Here is a 22,066-nt window from a genome sequence, read left to right as displayed (position 1 = left end):
TTCCTAATTTCTGGTATACTCAGTGTAATTATGTTACAATCAGAACAGCTTTAAACAGACCATGAATCTGCCTGTCGCGCCCTCCTTTTAAACATACCATGAATGTTTCATCCTATAAAATATCACAGAACATGACTATGGAAATACAAATGTATTATCTTTAATCTAGTTGGAAATCCTATCAGCAGGCAAATCATCTCACAAACCATATGTTATGATGTAAACAAGCAGTGGATCTAAAGGCAGAAATATCCATCTCCATCTCACCATGAAAAGTTGTGAACTGAAGACAAACCTTTGCCTCTGTCCAGGAGAAATAGTGTTGAATGAATATAATGTAGATGAAATGTATACACCAATGTATAACCAGCAGGCAGCTGTAGCATGCGAGACTGATCCAAAAGCAGGGAGGAAACCCCAGAGGAGGAAGGCATCCCTCAACAACCTGTCTTCAGATTCAAGCTAACTGTCATTGAAATAGAATACTAGAACGGGTGGAAAAGCCCCTCACCTCGGACCGTGTCTGTGAGATCATGACAACCTGAGAGGACTGCTGATAGTCTTTGTCTGCTTCCCTAATGGTATTGTCCCTATTCCCTATATAGTGCACTACTTTTGACCAGTGGTGTAAAGTACTTAAGTAAAAATATTTTAAAGTACTACTTAAGTCACTTTTTGGGGTATCTGTACTTTACTGTTTATATTTTTGACAACTTTTACTTCACTACATTCCTAAAGAAAATAATGTACTTTTTATTCCATATATTTTCCCTGACACCCAAAAGTACTTGTTACATTTTCAATGCTTACTTGAGTCATTTTATATTAAAGTATCTTTACTTTCACTCAAGTGTGACAATTGGGTACTTTTTCCAACACTGGTTTTGACCAGAGCCCATAGGCAGTAGGGATGTGGTGCCGTTTGGGAAGCAACCTCTGTGTTCCTGGCTGCCCACTCACTGTACTGTTCAGATGAAGAACGTTTATACTGTAGATTAGTTTGGGTTGGCAATCTATAGTAGAATCAATCCTTCATCTGCACTGTGTCACAGAAGCAAAAGTTACCCTGCCCTGGCCACTGAAGGCAAGAAAGAACATCCACACCTCTTTCCCTCACTCTCTCCTCTTCTCTTTCATGAGGGTAGACAGGGCTGCAGCGTGCTCCTCTACCTTCAATTCCCTTCATTTCTCCTCCTCCCTCTTTTCTCAGAGGGTTCTAGAAGTGCTGCCCACAACTCCTTCGCTTTGTCTCTCATCCCTCTTTTCTCCTCTCTTCTTTTTCATGTGTTGAGACAATTCTGCTAGAGCTGCTACAAGTACCTCCTTCTTTCATCTACTTCTTCATGTTGACAGATGAGGGTTTTCTTTAGATCTCTGGTTGGTAGGGGGACAGTTACACCTCTCTCTGTCTGGGGGGCAGCTAGGCTGCCTCAGGAGGACTCCCCTGACCCCCTGCTCTGACCTGCTTCCCCCTTCCACCCCCGTCTCTCAACCTTCCACCCCACCCCTATCCCCCTCTCTGACTCTCAACCCCACCCTATACCCATCCCCAGCCTCCCCATCCCCCCCTCCCCAATATCCCTGACCCTCCCGTACCTTTAGCTACCCCCAATACCCTCCAACACAGTGGCCTCCATCATTCTTGAATGGAAGTAGTTTGGAACCACCAAGAATCTTCCTATCTCTGGCTGCCCAGCCAAACTGAGCAATCGGTGGAGAAGGGCCTTGGTCAGGAAGGTGACCAAGAAGCCGATGGTCACACTGACAGAGATCCAGAGTTCCTCTGTGGAGATGGGAGAACCTTCCTGAAGGAAAACCATCTCTGCAGCACCAACAATCAGGCTTTTATGGTAGAGTGGCCAGACGGGAAGTCTCTCCTCAGTAAAAGAGACTTGACAGCCCGCTTGGAGTTTGCCAAAAGGCACCTAAATCACTCTCAGACCATGAGAAACAAGATCTGATGAAACCAAGATTGAACTCAGAATTGTCTGTTAGCCACCTGTCATGATGTTGCCCTGTTGGGTGAGGTTTATGACCTTTCCATAAATACCTGTCCCCCTTCTCTCACCACTCTGCAGAATGGACTCTTGGAAAGCCCTTTTGTTACTACAGAGAAAGTATAGTAACATCAAAAGGTTTGGGAATGGAACAATACTTCCCTTTCTCAACCACTTGGAAGTGTCCGTTGGTACTTAAAGAATATGATGTCAGATCAGATGTTGTCTGGGACATTATATCTGATGATAGGACGGCATAAATTGTATCTTGGAAAGTCTACACATTCTAGTTTCACATGGAATTGTTGTGCAATTTAAATTTGTAAATATGAAACTATTTGTGAAACGATGAATTTAATTTTTTCCTCCTAAACAAGACAATTGTTTTCATAAGTAAACTTATGCTCACTCAGTGGCCACGCTCAAGTGAACAGACATTGGTTGGAGCGGGATGAAACACGCCCATTTCTTCCCCAGTACAAAAGCCCCCCGTGACCCAATTCTAGTCAGACTAAGCAAACCCCTGCGTGAGCTGGGGTTGCGAATTGTTGAATGACTACTCTATCTAACAAAATTTACATAAGACCAGATCACGTGGAGGTGACGATCACCACAGTGGAATGGTGAATTTCGACTAGACCAGCCAGAATACAGCACGAGCTGATTATGGCAACTTGGTATGAACTTTGAACTATTATTCACTAAAGAAGAAGTGATACATCCTAGACGTCGAGTTATCAGCTGTAGCTGTAAACATACGTGGCCTAGGAAAGGACAGACAATCTCCGAAGAACGACAGGGTACTACAACGTATCTGCTCTACAACACTACGACCAGAAAGATTCTTCAAAGGACAATGGTAATCTCTGCTGGGCAAACCAGTCTTTCATCTTCGATCCATCTATCGAAGCGCAGCTCAGAGTAAATATATATCTTGCATTTTCCTTTTCCGAATGGGCGGTTATTAGAATGCATGAGATTCTGTATTTACGGTAGCATAGCTTCTCAAGGTCCGATAGAAACCCAATTCCTTTGTCCCTCAGTCTTCCCGCTCTTTCATTCAAACCCAACCCCCTTCCTTCGTGTAACCAGCCGTCATATCGGGTTAGCCCACTAGGGATTTTTCATGACATGATTAGTAATCAATGTATGATCTATCCTGTGTATATATATGTAATTCTATGTGGTTTATTTAGGTATTTAGTAAATAAATAACTAAGCCAATTTGTGCATTGCTGATTCAACTTGTTAGCCAGGGTTCGTGCAGATAACCAAGTACTTTACGACAATCAGAATGAGACTGAATAAGGTGACGTTTAATAATTGACTGCAATTGATATAAAAGATCTTCAGATCTTTAATTAAGGGTGGATTTGGGAGATAGCCGCTCTATATAAACTAATGCTTCCGTGGTGCCCCAGGAGTCCTAATGAGTTAGTTATTGCCTGAGTAATTGAATCAAATAATTAAAAGTTGGATAATCGATTTGAAAATAGCATGTCATCTCATTTAATCATAGTCAGAGACACGACACACCCATAATACTCCCCATCCACCCCTACCCTGTTAATCACCCTCAATACTCTCTCCACCTCAATCTTAGTTAAAAAACAGCTCTCTTAGTAAAAGATAAAAAATACATTATGGTCAAATCAAACTTTATTAGTCACATGCGCCGAATACAACAGGTGTAGACCTTTTAGTGAAATGCTTACTTACGAGCCCGTAACCAATAATGCAGTTTACAGATTTAAGTTTCCCTGCATTAAAGTCACTGGCTACTAGGAGCGTCGCCTCTGGGTGAGCGTTTTCTTGTTTGCTTATGGCGTAAATCTCTAAGTAGATAGTGTGGTCTACAGCTACTCTACCTCAGCCTTCTTCTCCGGTGCCATCTCATAATACTACCCTGTTACTCACCCTCAATACTCTCTCCACCTCAATCTTAGTTAAAAATGACACACAAAAAACAGCTCTCTAAGTCTCAAAGATAAAATATATTATGGTCATTGACTAAAGCTAAGTGCTGAATTGACTAAATGTGCACGGTGTGGTATTATAGATCATGGGCCCAGTTCCAGTTAATACCGTACCTAACATAGGACCACTTCCATTTCCACATCATAATGTGCCGTGTGGCCATCTAGTGGTCATGAGTCATACAGGCACCTCTGAAGATGAGGGATATGGCGGCAGGTAACTCAAGTGACAACAAGGGGTTTAACATCGTCTATAAATACATAAGCAGCTTCAATCAAACTATGTTACACTGATTTCACCAAATAACTCCAACAGGATAAATATAAGCTCAACCAAGGGCCATTTTTACTGTTTTCCAAGCATGATGTAGACAATTACACAGACATTCTTTCAACATTGCAAGATCTCAGAACAGAGTCCAACTAAAATAAACAATGTAATAAAATCCTAGCCTATATCAAAACACACATATCAGTTGATATGTCTTTAACATCAACATACAACACCTACCATATTCAGTTTGATAATTACATTCAAAATAATGTCAATTAAGAGTACATCTGCATTAAAATACGTCAGCTAAAACATGAATTCAATAATAATTCAATAGACCTTTTCATCAATTATCAATGTGTGTGTGTGTGTTTAAGGTAAAGCAGGCTAGCATAACTTCACCTCAGACTGTGACTGGAAATGTCGCCCCTCCACGCACACAGCACAGAGCCTCAGTCAGTGCTAGTTAATAGAATGTGAGACAATCCACTGACTGCAATATTCCACTCTGGAATCATACAAAGACATTTGGCATTCCAGTGATTCCAAAAAACATGAACCAATGATTCTACAGTTAATTACTACATAACAATGATTGTTACAAGCTAAGCCAATCACATTTAGCATCCTCAGAGGTTTCACTCATCTGTGTCCACTCCAGGTAGAGACAGCCTATCAACAACAAATTCTTCAAAGCCAGCCAAACTACCAATCATCATTACATGGCTAAATAAAGGAATACCTTTTCCTTGCTTGTGTCTTTAAGTGCAAAGGATATCACCAGGAAGTGCAAAATGAACCACAAGTGGTTCTGATGATAAACAGTGCTTAAACTAAGGAATGAACTTGGCTTAGCACCAGCTAATAACTAAGGTAACCAATTACATACCGGCAGCCTATTTACAGTGAGCCTATCATTCACAAGCATTCAGCCTACCTAAAGTATCCGGTACGCTGAGGTAGCTTCACAAAACAATGCTACAATGAGGATTGAAAATTATTTGTAAAATGTGCTTAGCACATTACAAATATTCTGAATCAGTCCTATTTTATCAAAGCTTATTTTGGATAAAGTGATTGTAATATATCCAGTTCCATTTCCTGTTTTGTCTTTCCATGCAGATGATGCAGAGATGATGATGCAACCACTACTTCCACTTTGCTGTTTAGCTATTCTCCTCATTTTGATACACATCTATATTCTCATGACAGCAACCACCATTTTGGAAACAAAGGACAAATGGGCCAGCGATCGTTCCAAACAGAATTACCATAACGCTCATAAATGATCCTAAATGTGCAGGGACTGTATTGAAATGGCAAAGGGACTGAAATCCTGAAGAACAACATGTAGCTAATGACACTACAACAGTAGCAGATGTGGACGAAGCTTGGGAGGTGACTCTAGCCTCTGATCTGAAGTCAGCCATTGAGGTTTAACTAAGCATCTTGTGTCGGTCAAAGACAGTCTTGCGCTGTTCCTGGACCTGTTTTTTCCAGCGCTGCTGGGCTCCCTCTACCCGTTCCAGTACCGTGTTACCTCTGCCTCCCTGGGCAGCAGCAGCACACTCAGGCTGCGGCCGCATGTCCTGTAAGGGAGGGGGGGACACACACAGAGAGAGACAGACAGACAGACAGACAGACAGACAGACAGACAGAGAGAGTGTACAGGACGTTACACACACCTGTTAATCAGTGACGCAGAAACCAGCAAACCAGTAGAATTGTTCCTCACATCCCACAGCCTCCCGACAGACGTAACATTGTGTTGCATATGTTAAGAAGCATACACCATATCTTCCCGAGTTTGTTTCCTATGTGCGGTGTACAGTGCCTTCGGAAAGTATTCAGACCGCTTGACATTTTGTTACATTACAGCCTTATTCTAAAATCCTCATCAATCTACACACGATACCCCATAAAGACAAAGCAAAAACAGAAATGTTTGCTCATTTATACACATTTAAAAAACTATCACATTTACATAAGTATTCAGACCCTTTACTCAGTACTTTGTTGAAGCATCTTTGGCAGTGATTACAAAATCGAGTCTTCTTGGGTATGACGCAACAAGCTTGGCACACCTGTAGTTTCTTCCATTCTTCTCTGCAGATCTTCTCAAGCTCTGTCAGGTTGGATGAGGAGGGTTGCTGCACAGATATTTTCAGGTCTCTCCAAGTCTGGGCTCTGCTTGGGCCACTCAAGGACATTCAGAAACTTGTCCCGAAGCCACTCCTGTGTTGCCTTGGCTGTGTGCTTAGGGTCGTTGTCCTGTTTGAAGGTGAACCTTCGCCCCAGTCTGAGGTCCTGAGCGCTCTGGAGCAGGTTTTCATCAAGGATCTCTCTGTAATTTGCTCCGTTCACCTTTGCCTCGATCCTGACTAGTCTCCCAGTCCCTGCTGCTGAAAAACATCCCAACAACATGATCCTGCCACCACCATGCTTCACCGTAGGGATGGTTCCAGGTTTCTTCCAGGCGTGACACTTGGCATTCAGGCCAAAGAGTTCAATATTGGTTTCATCAGACCAGAGAATTGTGTTTCTCATGGTCTGAGGTCTTTAGGTGACCTTTGGCAAACTCCAAGCGGGCTGTCATGTGCCTTTTACTGAGGAGTGGCTTCCGTCTGGCCACTCTACCATAAAGGCCTGATCGCTGGAGTGCTACAGAGATGGTTGTCCATCTGGAAGGTTCTCCCATCTCATCAGAGGAACTCTAGATCTCTGTCAGAGTGACCATCGGGTTCTTGGTCACCCCCCTGACCAAGGCCCTTCTCCCCCAATTGCTCAGTTTGGCCGGGCGGCCAGCTCTAGGAAGAGTCTTGGTGGTTTCATCCTTCTTCCATTTAAGAATGATGGAGGCCACTGTATTCTTGGGGACCTTCAATGCTGCAGAATTTTTTTTGGTACCCTTCCCCAGATCTGTGCCTCGACACAATAGTCTCAGAGCTCTACGAACAATTCCTTTGACCTCATGGCTTGGTTTTTGCTTTGACATGCACTGTCAACTATGGGACCTTATATAGACAGGTGTGCCTTTCCATATCATGTCCAATCAATTGAATGTACCACAGGTGGACTCCAATAAAGTTGTAGAAACATCTATAGGATGATCAATGGAAACAGGATGCACCTGAGCTCAATTTCGAGTCTCATAGCAAAGGGTCTGAATACTTATGTAAATAAGGTATGTTTTTTTAATTTTAATAAATTTGCTAAAATGTCTAAAAACCTGTTTTTACTTGATGATTTGGGGTATTGTGTGTAGATTAATGAGGATTTTTTTTGGTTAAATACATTTTAGAATAAGGCTGTAACAAAACAAAATGTGTAAGAAGTCAATGGGTCTGAATACTTTCCGAAGGCACTGTATATCTGTTTATATACCTCAGAGTCATCCTCGTTGTGAAGGGGTTGGATGTAGGGGTCATGTTTACGGATGAGAGGTTCAACCAGCAGCAGGAACAACATGTAGAGTAGCAGAGAGCCCACCACTGACAGGTAGATGATGATCGTCACCTGGGGGGGGATGGAAAATAAATGTAGCTTGGATTCAAGTTTAGCTTTCTGACATGCTAAGGCAAACATTTGACAAGTTAAACATGCAGGGGTACAAAGAGAGGAAAGGAAGGATGTATCTAAAAAGAAGGGTGATATTTCATATATTATTTGCTATTTATATAATATAAATAATATTATTTATTATTCATGTTATTTACAAATGCAGTAATAGTTAGTATTGTATGTAAAAAAAAAAGAATGGAACAATTAATAAAACAATGAACTATCGAATACTTAATAGAATAGAAATGCATGTGTAAATTGATGATAAATTATGGCATTTGATGAAAACAGCAACCACCTGCATAGGACAGGGCGATACGGCCTAAAAATCCTATCTATTTTTTTTTAATTTAAGTTTTGACCCCCGGAAAGTATTCAGACCTCTCAACTTTTTCCACATTTTGTTACGTTACAGCCTTATTCTAAATTGTCTTAATAGTTTTTTTCCTCATCAATCTACACACAATAACCCATAACGACAAAGCTAAAACATTTTTTAAAACATTTTTGCAAAAAAAATATAAAAAAATAATGAAATATTACATTTACATAAGTATTCAGACCCTTTACTCATTACTTTCTTGAAGCACCTTTGGCAACGATTACAGCCTCGAGTCTTCTTGGGTAGGACACTACAAGTTTGGCATACCTGTATTTGGGGAGTTTCTCCTATTCTTATCTGCAGATCCTCTCAAGCTCTGTCAGGTTGGATGGGGAGCGTTGCTGCACAGATATTTTCAGGTCTCTCCAGAGCTGTTCGATCGGGTTCAAGTATGGTCATGATGCTGCCACCACCATGATGAGATGGAGGCCACTGTGTTCTTGCGGACCTTCAACGCTGCAGACATTTTTTGGTACCCTTCCCCAGATCTGTGCCTCGACACAATCCTGTCTCGGAGCTCTACGAACAATTCCTTCCACCTCATGGCTTGGTTTTTGCTCTGACATGCACTGTCAACTGTGGGACCTTATATAGACAGCTGTGTGCCTTTCCAAATCATGTCCAATCAATTGAATTTACCACAGGTGGACTCCAATCAAGTTGTAGAAACATCTCAAGGAGGATCAATGGAAACAGGATGCACTTGAGCTCAATTTCGAGTCTCATAGCAAAGGGTCTGAATACTTATTTACATAAGTTATGTTTTTTATTTTCAATACATTTGCAGATGTTTCACTTTGTCATTAGATTGATGAGGAATTTAGTTTATTTAATACATTTTAGAATAAGGTTGCAACGTAACAGCATTTAGAAAAAGTCAAGGGGTCTGAATATTTTTCCGAAGGCACTGTAAGTTTGGACACACCTTGCAACGCTAAGGTTGTTGGGTTCAATTCCCACGGGGGACCAGTATGAACATGTATGCACTCACTACTTACTGTAAGTTGCTCTGGATAAGAGCGTCTACAAAAATGTAAAAGGAATGAATAGACCATTTCACATAGAAATAAGTTGCATTTATAAAGTATTTCAAGAAACTGGAAAACATACCAAAAATATATTTTTGTATTCCGCAAGTATTACCAGATTAACTGTTTTGTACATATAATTATCAGACTCAAGCTACAAATGCTGGTAAACACTCAAATAGAAAGTACTTCCCGCATATGTTTGTATAAGGAATTGACACGTTCTCATTCTGAGAAATAAGCACATTTTTATCCATGTAGGTCGCAGGCTATGCTGTTTAAACAGTTGGAGACAGACAGGAGGGTGTATTCATAACAGGTCAACTGTTCTACCTTGTTAACAAACAAATAGATCCAAGTTGGCTAGACTTTAAATATACAAGATTAGCTGGCTACTCGCTAGCGGTGGGCTTGTGCTTGAGAAACTGTTTGAAACCTGTGTTAATGTTCTATAAAGACTGCTACCAGACGTTGTTCACTATTAGTGGATGTGCATGGTTCTGGTTACATTTGTAACAAAAATGACATTTTCATAGACACACTTGAAAGCCAGATCAGTGATTATTGAAATAAAAGCAGGTTGAACTATTTTGATAAAATAATACAATTATTAGTGGGTGTTATGGTTGAAGGCTTATAATTAGCCTTGGTGTAATTTTACAAGCCCGGAATTCATCTAATTATTTCCGACTGGTTGAAAAGCAGTGTATTGTATCTCCTCTTCTCTGTGAAGACTGTTAGTGTTGTATCTCCTCTTCTCTGTGAAGACTGTTAGTGTTGTATCTCCTCTTCTCTGTGAAGACTGTTAGTGTTGTATCTCCTCTTCTCTGTGAAGACTGTTAGTGGTGTATCTCCTCTTCTTTGTGAAGGATGTTAGTGGTATATCTCCTCTTCTTTGTGAAGACTGTCAGTGTTGTATCTCCTCTTCTCTGTGAAGGCTGTCAGTGTTGTATCTCCTCTTCTCTGTGAAGACTGTCAGTGTTGTATCTCCTCTTCTCTGTGAAGACTGTTAGTGTTGTATCTCCTCTTCTCTGTGAAGACTGTTAGTGTTGTATCTCCTCTTCTCTGTGAAGACTGTTAGTGTTGTATCTCCTCTTCTCTGTGAAGACTGTCAGTGTTGTATCTCCTCTTCTCTGTGAAGACTGTCAGTGTTGTATCTCCTCTTCTCTGTGAAGACTGTTAGTGTTGTATCTCCTCTTCTCTGTGAAGACTGTTAGTGTTGTATCTCCTCTTCTCTGTGAAGACTGTTAGTGGTGTATCTCCTCTTCTTTGTGAAGGATGTTAGTGGTGTATCTCCTCTTCTTTGTGAAGACTGTCAGTGTTGTATCTCCTCTTCTCTGTGAAGGCTGTTAGTGTTGTATCTCCTCTTCTCTGTGAAGACTGTTAGTGTTGTATCTCCTCTTCTCTGTGAAGACTGTTAGTGTTGTATCTCCTCTTCTCTGTGAAGACTGTTAGTGTTGTATCTCCTCTTCTCTGAAGACTGTCAGTGTTGTATCTCCTCTTCTCTGTGAAGACTGTCAGTGTTGTATCTCCTCTTCTCTGTGAAGACTGTCAGTGTTGTATCTCCTCTTCTCTGTGAAGACTGTTAGTGTTGTATCTCCTCTTCTCTGTGAAGACTGTTAGTGTTGTATCTCCTCTTCTCTGAAGACTGTCAGTGTTGTATCTCCTCTTCTCTGTGAAGACTGTCAGTGTTGTATCTCCTCTTCTCTGTGAAGACTGTTAGTGTTGTATCTCCTCTTCTCTGTGAAGGCTGTTAGTGTTGTATCTCCTCTTCTCTGTGAAGACTGTTGGTGTTGTATCTCCTCTTCTCTGTGAAGACTGTTAGTGTTGTATCTCCTCTTCTCTGTGAAGACTGTTAGTGTTGTATCTCCTCTTCTCTGTGAAGACTGTTAGTGTTGTATCTCCTCTTCTCTGTGAAGACTGTTAGTGTTGTATCTCCTCTTCTCTGTGAAGACTGTTAGTGGTGTATCTCCTCTTCTTTGTGAAGGACTGTTAGTGGTGTATCTCCTCTTCTTTGTGAAGACTGTCAGTGTTGTATCTCCTCTTCTCTGTGAAGGCTGTTAGTGTTGTATCTCCTCTTCTCTGTGGAGACTGTTAGTGTTGTATCTCCTCTTCTCTGTGAAGACTGTTAGTGTTGTATCTCCTCTTCTCTGTGAAGACTGTTAGTGTTGTATCTCCTCTTCTCTGTGAAGACTGTTAGTGTTGTATCTCCTCTTCTCTCTGAAGACTGTCAGTGTTGTATCTCCTCTTCTCTGTGAAGACTGTCAGTGTTGTATCTCCTCTTCTCTGTGAAGACTGTTAGTGTTGTATCTCCTCTTCTCTGTGAAGACTGTTAGTGTTGTATCTCCTCTTCTCTGTGAAGACTGTTAGTGGTGTATCTCCTCTTCTCTGTGAAGGCTGTTAGTGGTGTATCTCCTCTTCTCTGTGAAGACTGTCAGTGTTGTATCTCCTCTTCTCTGAAGACAGTTAGTGTTTTTTACTTAGGTTCTTTCTGACTCTCATGTGGCTTGAATAGGCTATATTTTGTCATCCTGTTGACATGCAAATGTATTTAAACCCCTCCCTTTTATTTTTTCCCTCTCTTAGTTTTCTTTCCCCTACTGAAAGCCATGGCCTCCCTCTCTCTGGGACTGCTGTTTCTCTGTATGCTGGTTGGCGTCCATGGTGCAAACGTCAGGGTGTCCGGCCTTCAAGCCAGCGGCCTTCGAGGGGACCCTGCTGGTAATTACCCTGACCCCTACGTCAAGGTTTGGTGTGGTGGCGAACCCGGTGGCATGACAGACTGGCACAAGGATACTCAAAACCCATCCTGGAGTGCTGTATTCAACTTTCTGAATGTGCCTTCCAGTGCTTCCCTCAAGTTCGAGATCTGGGACAAGGACCTAAACTTTGATGACCACCTGGGAACCTGCACCACTAAGGTCCAGTTTGGCAGTCACAGCGTAACCTGCGGTCTGAGTAGTGGAACCTTCTACTACACTTACAGTTACCTGTAAGCCAGCCATAATGTACAACATCAGTTACCAGTAAGCCAGAGATAATGTACAACATTTGGCCATCACATTCCTTAATGAAATTCTAATGAATTTTACTGATGAACATTAAGGCCTAAATAAAAACTTGCATTTCTGAACAATGGTCTCAGTCTGGTTCTCTCATTTATTTGGACAGAGAAGCTACATTTTTTACATTTTACTTTATACTATAGCATTTTGGATTCGAGATCAAATGTTTCATACTTGGCAACAATACAGAATGTCACCTTTTATTTGAGGGCATTTTCATACATACAGATATAGGATCTTAATTTGATCACTTTTGTTGCTGAGAATTTTCCTAAGCCACATAAATTCACTGAAACCCCACAGTTATATTAACAGTACTGCACTTTCATGAATCCTACTATTGTCTAGCTAATAGTTTAATCACCGATCAAGCACATTTATGGACTAAAGGTTCAAATCCTGTTGCTGCAGGATTATTTTACTGTTTAGAAATGAAAGCACTTTTTGCATCTACTCCCCCATTTAAAGAAGTTAAGTACTTGGACAAATTCACTAATAGTGTATTAAAATAGTCAAAAGTTTAGTATTCGGTCCCATATTCCTAGCACACAATGACTACATCAAGCTTGTGACACTACAAACTTGTTGGATGCATATACAGTTTGTTTTGGTTGCGTTTCGGATGATGTTTTTCTCAATAAGAACTGAATGGTGAGTAATGTATTCTGTCATTTTGGAGTCACTTTTATTGTAAATAAGAATAGATGTTTCTGAACACTTCTACGTCAATGTGGATGCTACCATGGTAAGGAATAATCATGAATGAATTGTGAATAATGATGAATGAGAAAGTTACAGAGGACACAAATACCATACCCCCAAAAGTATTATTGGTATCAGTGAGAGATTTCTTTAGGGGTAATGTATGATCTTTAGTCATGATTTTGGGGATACGATCATCATTTTTCACGATTCATTCATTATTATCCGTAATCATGGTAGCATCCACATTAATGTAGAAGTGTTCAGAAACATCTATTCTTACTTACAATAAAACTGACTCCAAATTTACAATATACATTATTCACCATTCATTTCCTATTGGGCAAAATATAATCAGAAACACATGACTGAACAAGTTTGTTTGTTATCAAACCAATAATTAGTGGCCCGGGATTAGTTCAAAACAGCCCGCAACATGGTTTGTTAAATGATATAAAATCCGCGACAGATTGAAAAAAGGTTGTTTTTCCTCTCTGGCACTCAGAGGCTGAGTAAATCTAAGGGCTGAAAGATGTGGTAGTATCATATGAAATGGTACTACAGTATTCTAAAATGTTGGTATCATAAGTATCATGACGTATTGGTACCGTGATATTACCGTGGTACAATCTGTTCCTTTACTAATGATGTAACTTGTTGAATATCATACTCCTTCCCTACACCATAGTCTCTTTAGCATTAAAATTGCCAATTTTGACCAGGTAATATCAGTTGAAATCAACTCTGTGTGTCATTGTAAAGGGTCAGTAGTACCTTGATGGTGTTGCTGCTGCGTTCCTCATACTTGCACTCACACAGCAGACAGTAGGCCTCCACATCATGGCCTGGCACTGGCATGGGCTCCACTACATGGAGGCAGTTACTGAGCACAGACAAAGGTACACACATTATACATAACTAGTCTCTTATTATTAGTCTACTGCCTCTATGTTAGTCCAAGATGTAAGCTTCACACTTTTATTCATTCTTTCCAGAACTACATTGAAACATGAAGACATCGATCAGCAAATTGTGTGAGTGGGGGAACCTTAAATCCACGGCTCATTGGCAGAACTAGTTAAATGTACTGTGGAAGACAATAGGAGCGAACAAAGATGAGTGACTGAGTTAGACCAGATTGTGAATTCTGCATGATGTGCATAGGACCTATGTGATAGAACATTTCTCACCAATCTTTCTGGGAGACGTTCCTGCTGTAGATGTGTCCAGTGATGTTCCTGTAGGGTGGACAGATACACTTGCAGCGCACGTCTTCAAAACTCTGTGAACATAGAGAATAACATTATCGTCATGGGGGTCTTCAAAACACAGTGATTTGTTAGCCTGTACTCTTTGAAAAAAAGATGATAACTAGAACCTAAAAGGGTTCTTTGGCTGTCCCCATAGGAGAACCCTTATTGGTTCCATGTAGAACCTTTTCCACAGAGGGTTCTACATGAAACCCAAAAGGGTTCTACCTGAAACCAAAATGGGTTTGCTAACAACGTCACGAAAACAATGTGCTCCAATGGGGCAGAAGTCCGTGTGTTGTTGTGATTCTGGATGGTCAGATAGCTAGCAACAATGACTAAAGCTGCCATGTGGGAACCATAGGTCGCTCGTTTCAGCTAGTTTTATCTTGTTCTTGATACCGTGTCTGTTTTGAGATCTATGCTAATATGGCAAAAATTCCCTAGCTAGCTAACCAACAACTGTAACAATGTATTTGAGAGACAACAAGCGCTCATTGTGTAAACTTATTTATGTTTTCAATAAACATTGGAGTCGAAATATATTTAACATGTCAACAATCTAAGCCAACACTGTCTGTTTTGTGTCTGTTTCGCTGCATAGTTGCTAAACAACCAACCTGTCTATGGGGATGGCCGAAGAACCCTTTTTTCTAAGAGTGTGGTCCTAGATCCGTTTGTGCTGTCTTGCCAACTGACAATGACCGCAGGAATTGGTTAGACAGCACAAACAGATCTGGGACCAGGCTAATGATTTGTGTGAGCATCATCAGAAATTGACACTGTACACCAGTGAGTATGGCCCCGTCAATTAACATACCTTGCTTGCGTGTGCAAACGAGAACACCTCACAGAGCAGCACAAGCAGCAAGCCAAATAGGAGAGACTTGCAACTCTGTTCTGTCCTGGATGACATACTGACAGACAGGAAGACAGGTGGCAATCTCCTCAATCTGGACTGGAGGAGGAAGACCACTGACCTAGCTATATCTGGGAGGGAGAGGTGGTCACACGCACACTCTTTATGGCAAGTTATCCCACAGGTTTGCTTTTGCTACATTTTTAAATAAACAAATGTATTTACAACCGCTGTCAACAGTAACGTTAAAGGGGGCAATCTGCAGTTGCTATATCCATTTTTGGACTTGTGAATTAACGATATGTACCTATATATTCTTGAGATTAGTTCAACTGTCGTACACCATCAGAACCCCAAATCTAAGCATGTTTTACCCAAATGTTTGTAAACTGAGTAACGTAAACACTATTTAGCCTAAGTTTGATATGTGATGGTCAGCCTTTGCATTCATAGCTATATCTCTGATTTTGAGGGTGGTTACATTTCTCAGCTTTGTTATTGTTTTAACTGCTGATTGCTGCTTTAATGTTAATAGCTGGCTAGCATGCAGTCGATAAAGGACTTTATTAGAGGCTAAGTCGAAGGCATTCGTGTCATTAATTAATATGTATATGTGGCAAAAGTAGCATTACAAATTCCACACCAGCGTAATATGTATTAGCTTGCAAATACCTGTGAAAAATATTATTTATTTGCTACGCACATACCACAGGACTTCCGTTTTTCCTTGTTCTTCTTCAGTGGAGTGTAATGGCGGTTGGTAGCGAACTGTGAGTGCATGATCGCCACCTTCTGGGCTGGAATAGAAAGATCAGAGCCATAGATTTTGCTCTGGAAAGGACTGGTGTATTTAGGATTCCTGGCAATGCACAATTTATTTATATATTTGAATGCAATTTAATGCCTGCTGGGAAAAAAGACTCAGTCCAGCATGGGAAATACTGGCTAAATGTGTTAAGTGCCTTGCTCAAATGCACAGCGACAGATCTTTCACCTTGTCGGCTCTGGGATTCAAACCAGTGACCTTTCGGTTACTGGTTCAACGCTCTTAACCTCTATGGGCTAGGTGGGACGCTAGCGTCCCCCCCGTGGTGCACTCCATCAACAGCAGGTGCATTTCAAGAGCGGCAAATTTGAATCCAAATAAATGTCAAAATTCAAATTTTTCAAACATACAACTATTTTACACCCTTTGAAAGATAAACATCTCCTTAATCTAACCACGTTTTACGATTTCAAAAAGGTTTTACGGCGAAAGCATAAATTTAGAGTATGTTAGGACAGTACATTTACAAGAGTTGTGTGTAATGTTTTGTCAATTCAAAGACAGGGTCACCAAAACCATAAAACCAGCTAAAATGATGCACTAACCTTTTACAATCTCCATCAGATGACACTCCTAGGACATTATGTTAGACAATGCATGCATTTTTAGTTCTATCAAGTTCATATTTATACCACTAGGCTACCTGCCGCCCTCGAATCCTCTCTTTACCTATAACGTAAAGCCTGCTTCTTCTTCTTGACCCGATCAATAGCTCTATTTCCTGGTAATCCTATCATATATATTCTTTCAGCCTAGACTCTAGGCTACCTTTAATACATCATACAAATCAATAACGCACAGATGCAGCTGAAAACACTTGAGGTCCTAGTCATCATGGGGAGAAATGACAGAGGGAGACACTGATACTTCTCTAATGAGCTTTAACATCAGTGTAAACACTTCTCTGTATTGTCTGGTTGTCTTCCTATTTCCCTCCACCTGAATCTGTCCTGTATTTCAGACTGGTCTCATAGACTAGACGGAACATAGTTAAAGTAAATCCAGGACAAAGAAATTAGTATGTTATGTTTGGTATAGTTACATAAGACAGAAGGTTAACTCTACTGGAGGGATGCTCAGGCGCCTCTCCAGGATGTCCCATAAGTGTTCAATTGGGTTGAGATCTGGTGACTGACACACACACACACACACACACACACACACACACACACACACACACACACACACACACACACACACACACACACACACACACACACACACCAGACGAGCTAAATGCCTTTATGCTCGCTTCGAGGCAAGCAACACTGAAGGATGCACGAGAGCACCAGCTGTTCTAGATAATGTTCTCAGTAGCCGACGTGAACAAAACCTTTAAAAAGGTCCACATTCACAAAGCTGCTGGGCCAGACGGATTACCAGGACGTGTACTCAAAGCATGCGCGGACCAACTGTCAAGTGTCTTCACTGACATTTTCAACCTCTCCCTGACAGAGTCTGTAATACCTACATGTTTCAAGCAGACCACCATAGTCCCATTGCCCAAGGAAGCGAAGGTAACCTGCCTAAATGATTACCACCCCGTGGCACTCACATCGATAGCCATGAAGTCCTTTGAATGGCTGGTCATGGCTCACATCAACAGCATCCTCCCAGACACCCTAGACCCAATCCAATTCGCATAACGCTCCAACAGATCCACAGATGACGCAATCTCAATCTCACTCCACACTGCCCTTTCTCACCTGGACAAAAGGAACACCTATGTGAGAATGCTGTTCATTGACTACAGCTCAGCGTTCAACACCATAGTACCCACAAAGCTCATCGCTAAGCTAAGGACTCTGGGACAAAACACCTCCCTCTGCAACTGGAGCATCAGCATTTGTGGGTTCGATTACAGGCTCAAAATGTCCAGAAACAAAGACCGGTCTTCTGAAACTTGTCAGTCTATTCTTGTTCTGAGAAATCAAGGCTATTCCATGCGAGAAATTGGCAAGAAACTGAAGATCTCGTACAACGCTGTGTACTACTCCCTTCACAGAACAGTGCAAACTGGCTCTAACCAGAATAAAAAGAGGAGTGGGAGGCCCTGGTGCACAACTGAGCAAGAGGACAAGTACATTAGAGTGTCTAGTTTGAGAAACAGACGCCTCACAAGTCCTCAACTGGCAGCTGCATTAAATAGTGCCCGCAAAACACCAGTCTCAACGTCAACAGTGAAGCGGTGACTCCGGGAGGCTGGCCTTCTAGGCAGAGTTCCTCTGTCCAATGTCTGTGTTTTTTTGCCCATCTTAATCTTTTATTTCTTGTCCTCTTGCTCAGTTGTGCAACGGGGCCTCCTACTCCTCTTTCTATTCTGGTTAGAGCCAGTTTGACCTGTTCAGTAAACTAAAGGTTGTACCATAGAGCAGTAAACTAAAGGTTCTACTGTAGAGCACTAAACTGAAGGTTCTACCATAGAGCAGTGAACTAAAGGTTCTACCGTAGAGCAGTAGACTAAAGGTTCTATTGTAGACCACTAAAATAAGGTTCAGCCATAGAGCAGTAAATGGAGCACTTCACCTCCTACCCCGTTAGAAAATGCTAAAACCTAGGGGGATGTCACAACATGATTTTGCGAAACCCCATGGATTAAAGAGGTACAACTACCATTTTCATTATATTTAGGATATATAAAGTATAGAAGCATCATTTATTAAAAAAATAGAACTGGAACTATAGACATGCTATTGAGAAAACCTTTCAAAACAAAGTGGTGGTTAAAAGCTGCAATATGTCACTTTGTGGGCCACCTGACCAAATTCACATAGAAATGTGAGTTATAGATCTGTCATTCTCATTGAAAGTAAGTCTAAGAAGTGGTAGATCTGTTCTGTGGAGCAATTTCTATGCTTCCCATTCTTAAGTTTTGTTTTTGCGTCTTTTACTTTGGGTTTTGTACACCAGCTTCAAACAGCTGAAAAATATATTTAAGAGCTGTTTAGAATGGTACAATGATTCTCTACACGAAGACTGGAGGTTTTGTCACATAAAGTGAAATTAGTCAAACAAAACTCAGCAAAAAAAAAAACGTCCCTTTTTCAGGACCCTGTCTTTCACAGATAATTCATAAAAATCCAAATTACTTCACATATCTTTATTGTAAAGAATCATAAACAATTAATGAACATGCACCTGTGGAACGGTCGTTAAGACACTAACAGCTTACAGATGGTAGGCAATTAAGGTCACAGTTATGAAAACTTAGGACACTAAGGAGGCTTTTTTACTGACTCTGAAAAACACCAAAAGAAAGATCCCCAGGGTCCCTGTTCATCTGCGTGAACGTTCATCTGGTGAGGACCTGGCAGGTCCTCACCAGACGTCACCGGCAACTGCGTCGCCTATGGGCACAAACCCACCGTCGCTGGACCAGACAGGACTGGCAAAAGTTCTCTTCACTGACGAGTCACGGTTTTGTCTCACCAGGGGTGATGGTCGGATTCGCGTTTATTGTTGAAGGAATGAGCATTACACCGAGGCCTGTACTCTGGAGCGGGATTGATTTGGAGGTGGAGGGTCCGTCATGGTCTGGGGCGGTGTGTCACAGCATCATCGGACTGAGCTTGTTGTCATTGCCTGCAATCTCAACGCTGTGCGTTACAGGGAAGACATCCTCTTCCCTCATGTGGTAGCCTTCCTGCAGGCTCATCCTGACATGACCCTCCAGCATGACAATGCCACCAGCCATACTGCTCGTTCTGTGCGTGATTTCCTGCAAGACAGGAATGTCAGTGTTCTGCCATGGACCGCAAAGAGCCCGGATCTCAATCCCATTGAGCACGTCTGGGACCTGTTGGATCGGAGGGTGAGGCCTAGGGCCATTCCCCCAGAATTGTCTGGGAACTTGCAGGTGCCTTTGTGGAAGAGTGGGGTAACATCTCACAGCAAGTACTGGCAAATCTGGTGCAGTCCATGAGGAGGAGATGCACTGCAGTACTTAATGCAGCTGATGGCCACACCAGATACTGACTGTTACTTGTGATTTTGACCCCCCACCCCCCCCCCCCCCCCCTTTGTTCAGGGACACATTATTCAATTTCTGTTAGTCACATGTCTGTGGAACTTGTTCAGTTTATGTCTCAGTTGTTGAATCTTGTTATGTTCATACAAATATTTACACATGTTAAGTTTGCTGAAAATAAATGCAGTTGACAGTGAGAGGACGTTTCTTTTTCTGATTAGTTTATTAGAATTTTAGCAACCAGGAAATGGCTGAGTGATTTCTGCATATTGTAACTTTTTAAGACGCTGATAAAAAGAAAAACTGAGAAATGTTAGAGGAAACAGTTAATCTGGTTTAGAATAGTTTTAGTGTTGTTCAGTCCGAGAACTATTGGTGTTCTTCTGCCTCATATAAGTGGACAGCTGTCAATCACACACCTGAGCCCCGGGAGAGGAGGAGGAGGGGGAGAAGAGGAGGAGGAGGAGGAGAGGAAGAAAGGAGGAGAGGAGTTGTGGTGAGTCTGGTGCCGAGGGGAGAGGAGAAGAGGATGAGGAGAAGAGAGTGTATCTGAAATGGATGCAGTGTAGAAGAGGTAGAGCCTCTAAGGGACAGAGATGCTCTTTGAGGGAACTGAGAGGAGACTGACTGCTGAAGCAGAGCAGGAGATTCAGCCAGACAGAACACGAAGCCCTGGCAGCTACCGTGACACATGATGGACACACACAGGCATGCAGGACACACACACACACACACACACTCACACACACACACACACACACACACACACACACACACACACACACACACACACACACACACACACACACACACACACACACACACACACACACACACACCTAAATTAATAGGCAGAATTGCAGCAGAGCCTTGTGTGGCATTCAAGTGAGGCTAATATGGCACAGCAGGATTCCATTCATACACGACTCTCTCTCACACACACACACACTCACCTAAATTAATAGGCAGAATTGCAGCAGAGCCTTGTGTGGCATTCAAGTGAGGCTAATATGGCACAGCAGGATTCCATTCATACACGACTCTCTCTCACACACACACACTCACCTAAATTAATAGGCAGAATTGCAGCAGAGCCTTGTGTGGCATTCAAGTGAGGCTAATATGGCACAGCAGGATTCCATTCATTACACGACTCTCTCTCACACACACACACACACACACCACCTCCACAAACAGAGACCCTTGTCCCTCCACTGTTTTCCTTAAGCAGTGTAGGTCTTTAGGGGGGAAACGGAGTCGATTTTGATGTGCAAATGTCAGTCAGTCAGCTCCCAGCAACCACAGACTAGCCTTCTCCAGAGGATGGGGGGGTGAGCCACTGTCTGAATAACACAGCAGCTCAGTGCCACTGTGTTCTGGGGTCACAGTCTTCTAAAGTGATGACAGAAAACGATTCCTAACAAACCCACACAGACAGACACACATGCGCCGGCACGCACACACACACACACAAGCATACACACATTTACACATGCACACACACACACACACACACACACACACACACACACACACACACACACACACACACACACACACACACACACACACACACACACACACACACACACACACACACACACACACACACACACACACACACACACACACACACACACACACACACGCGCATGCATGCATGCATTTCCCTCATTACTACTTATTTATTGTTCCCCATTCCAGGAAGACAAAACTCGTTTTTTTTTTATCTCTCTCTCTCTCTCTCTCCCCGTCGGGGATGAAGAATCATCCACACTGTATAAACAGCATCAGGAAAATAAAACACAAGAAAACAATGACATTTTCATGCATGTCCCCCAACTTCATGCTAATCTCTGTAGACAGGTACAAAGTGTCCAAAATATCCCTGTTCAGGGAGAAGGGGAGATAAATATCACACATGGAGAGGAAGAGGACAGAGGGAAGAATTGATCCCTCTCTCCATCCATCGGTCCGTCTGTACAGACACTCTACCTTTTTATCAGAGTCAAAGGGAGACACCGTACATCATTCTAACATGGTGCTCATCGCTCCTCTACACCTCAGGTGTGACAGGCAGGGACATGACAAGGATACATAGTGCGGCCCAACAAACATAATCAACCCATTTAAAGGCATTAACATGACATATACATTACCAGTCAAATGATTGGACATG

General features: G+C 42.0%; 1 protein-coding gene across 3 annotated transcripts; it reads right to left on the bottom strand.

Moving 5' to 3' along the window:
- Positions 1-4,297: 4,297 nt before the first annotated feature.
- On the bottom strand, positions 4,298-15,865 carry LOC106572715 (proton-transporting V-type ATPase complex assembly regulator TMEM9). 3 transcript variants are annotated; one of them, XM_014147144.3, is made up of 6 exons: positions 15,802-15,865; positions 15,056-15,225; positions 14,176-14,267; positions 13,760-13,868; positions 7,632-7,763; positions 4,298-5,836 (listed from the first exon to the last, which is right to left on the bottom strand). In XM_014147144.3, the coding sequence occupies exons 2-6, from the start codon at positions 15,149-15,151 to the stop codon at positions 5,684-5,686; spliced, it is 582 nt and encodes a 193-aa protein (XP_014002619.1). In that variant the 5' UTR covers positions 15,152-15,225; positions 15,802-15,865; the 3' UTR covers positions 4,298-5,683. The 3 variants fall into 3 exon arrangements, with proteins under 3 accessions (XP_014002619.1, XP_014002620.1, XP_014002621.1); XM_014147145.3 differs by having other exon boundaries at positions 15,767-15,830; XM_014147146.3 differs by having other exon boundaries at positions 15,798-15,829.
- Between the last annotated feature and the right edge of the window lie 6,201 nt (positions 15,866-22,066).

The sequence above is a fragment of the Salmo salar genome, chromosome 15 (assembly GCF_965601325.2).
Source record: "Salmo salar chromosome 15, fSalSal1, whole genome shotgun sequence".
Taxonomy (NCBI): Eukaryota; Metazoa; Chordata; class Actinopteri; order Salmoniformes; family Salmonidae; genus Salmo; species Salmo salar.
Note: the sequence above shows the minus strand (reverse complement) of the source record. Positions and strands in the feature narration are given on the sequence as shown.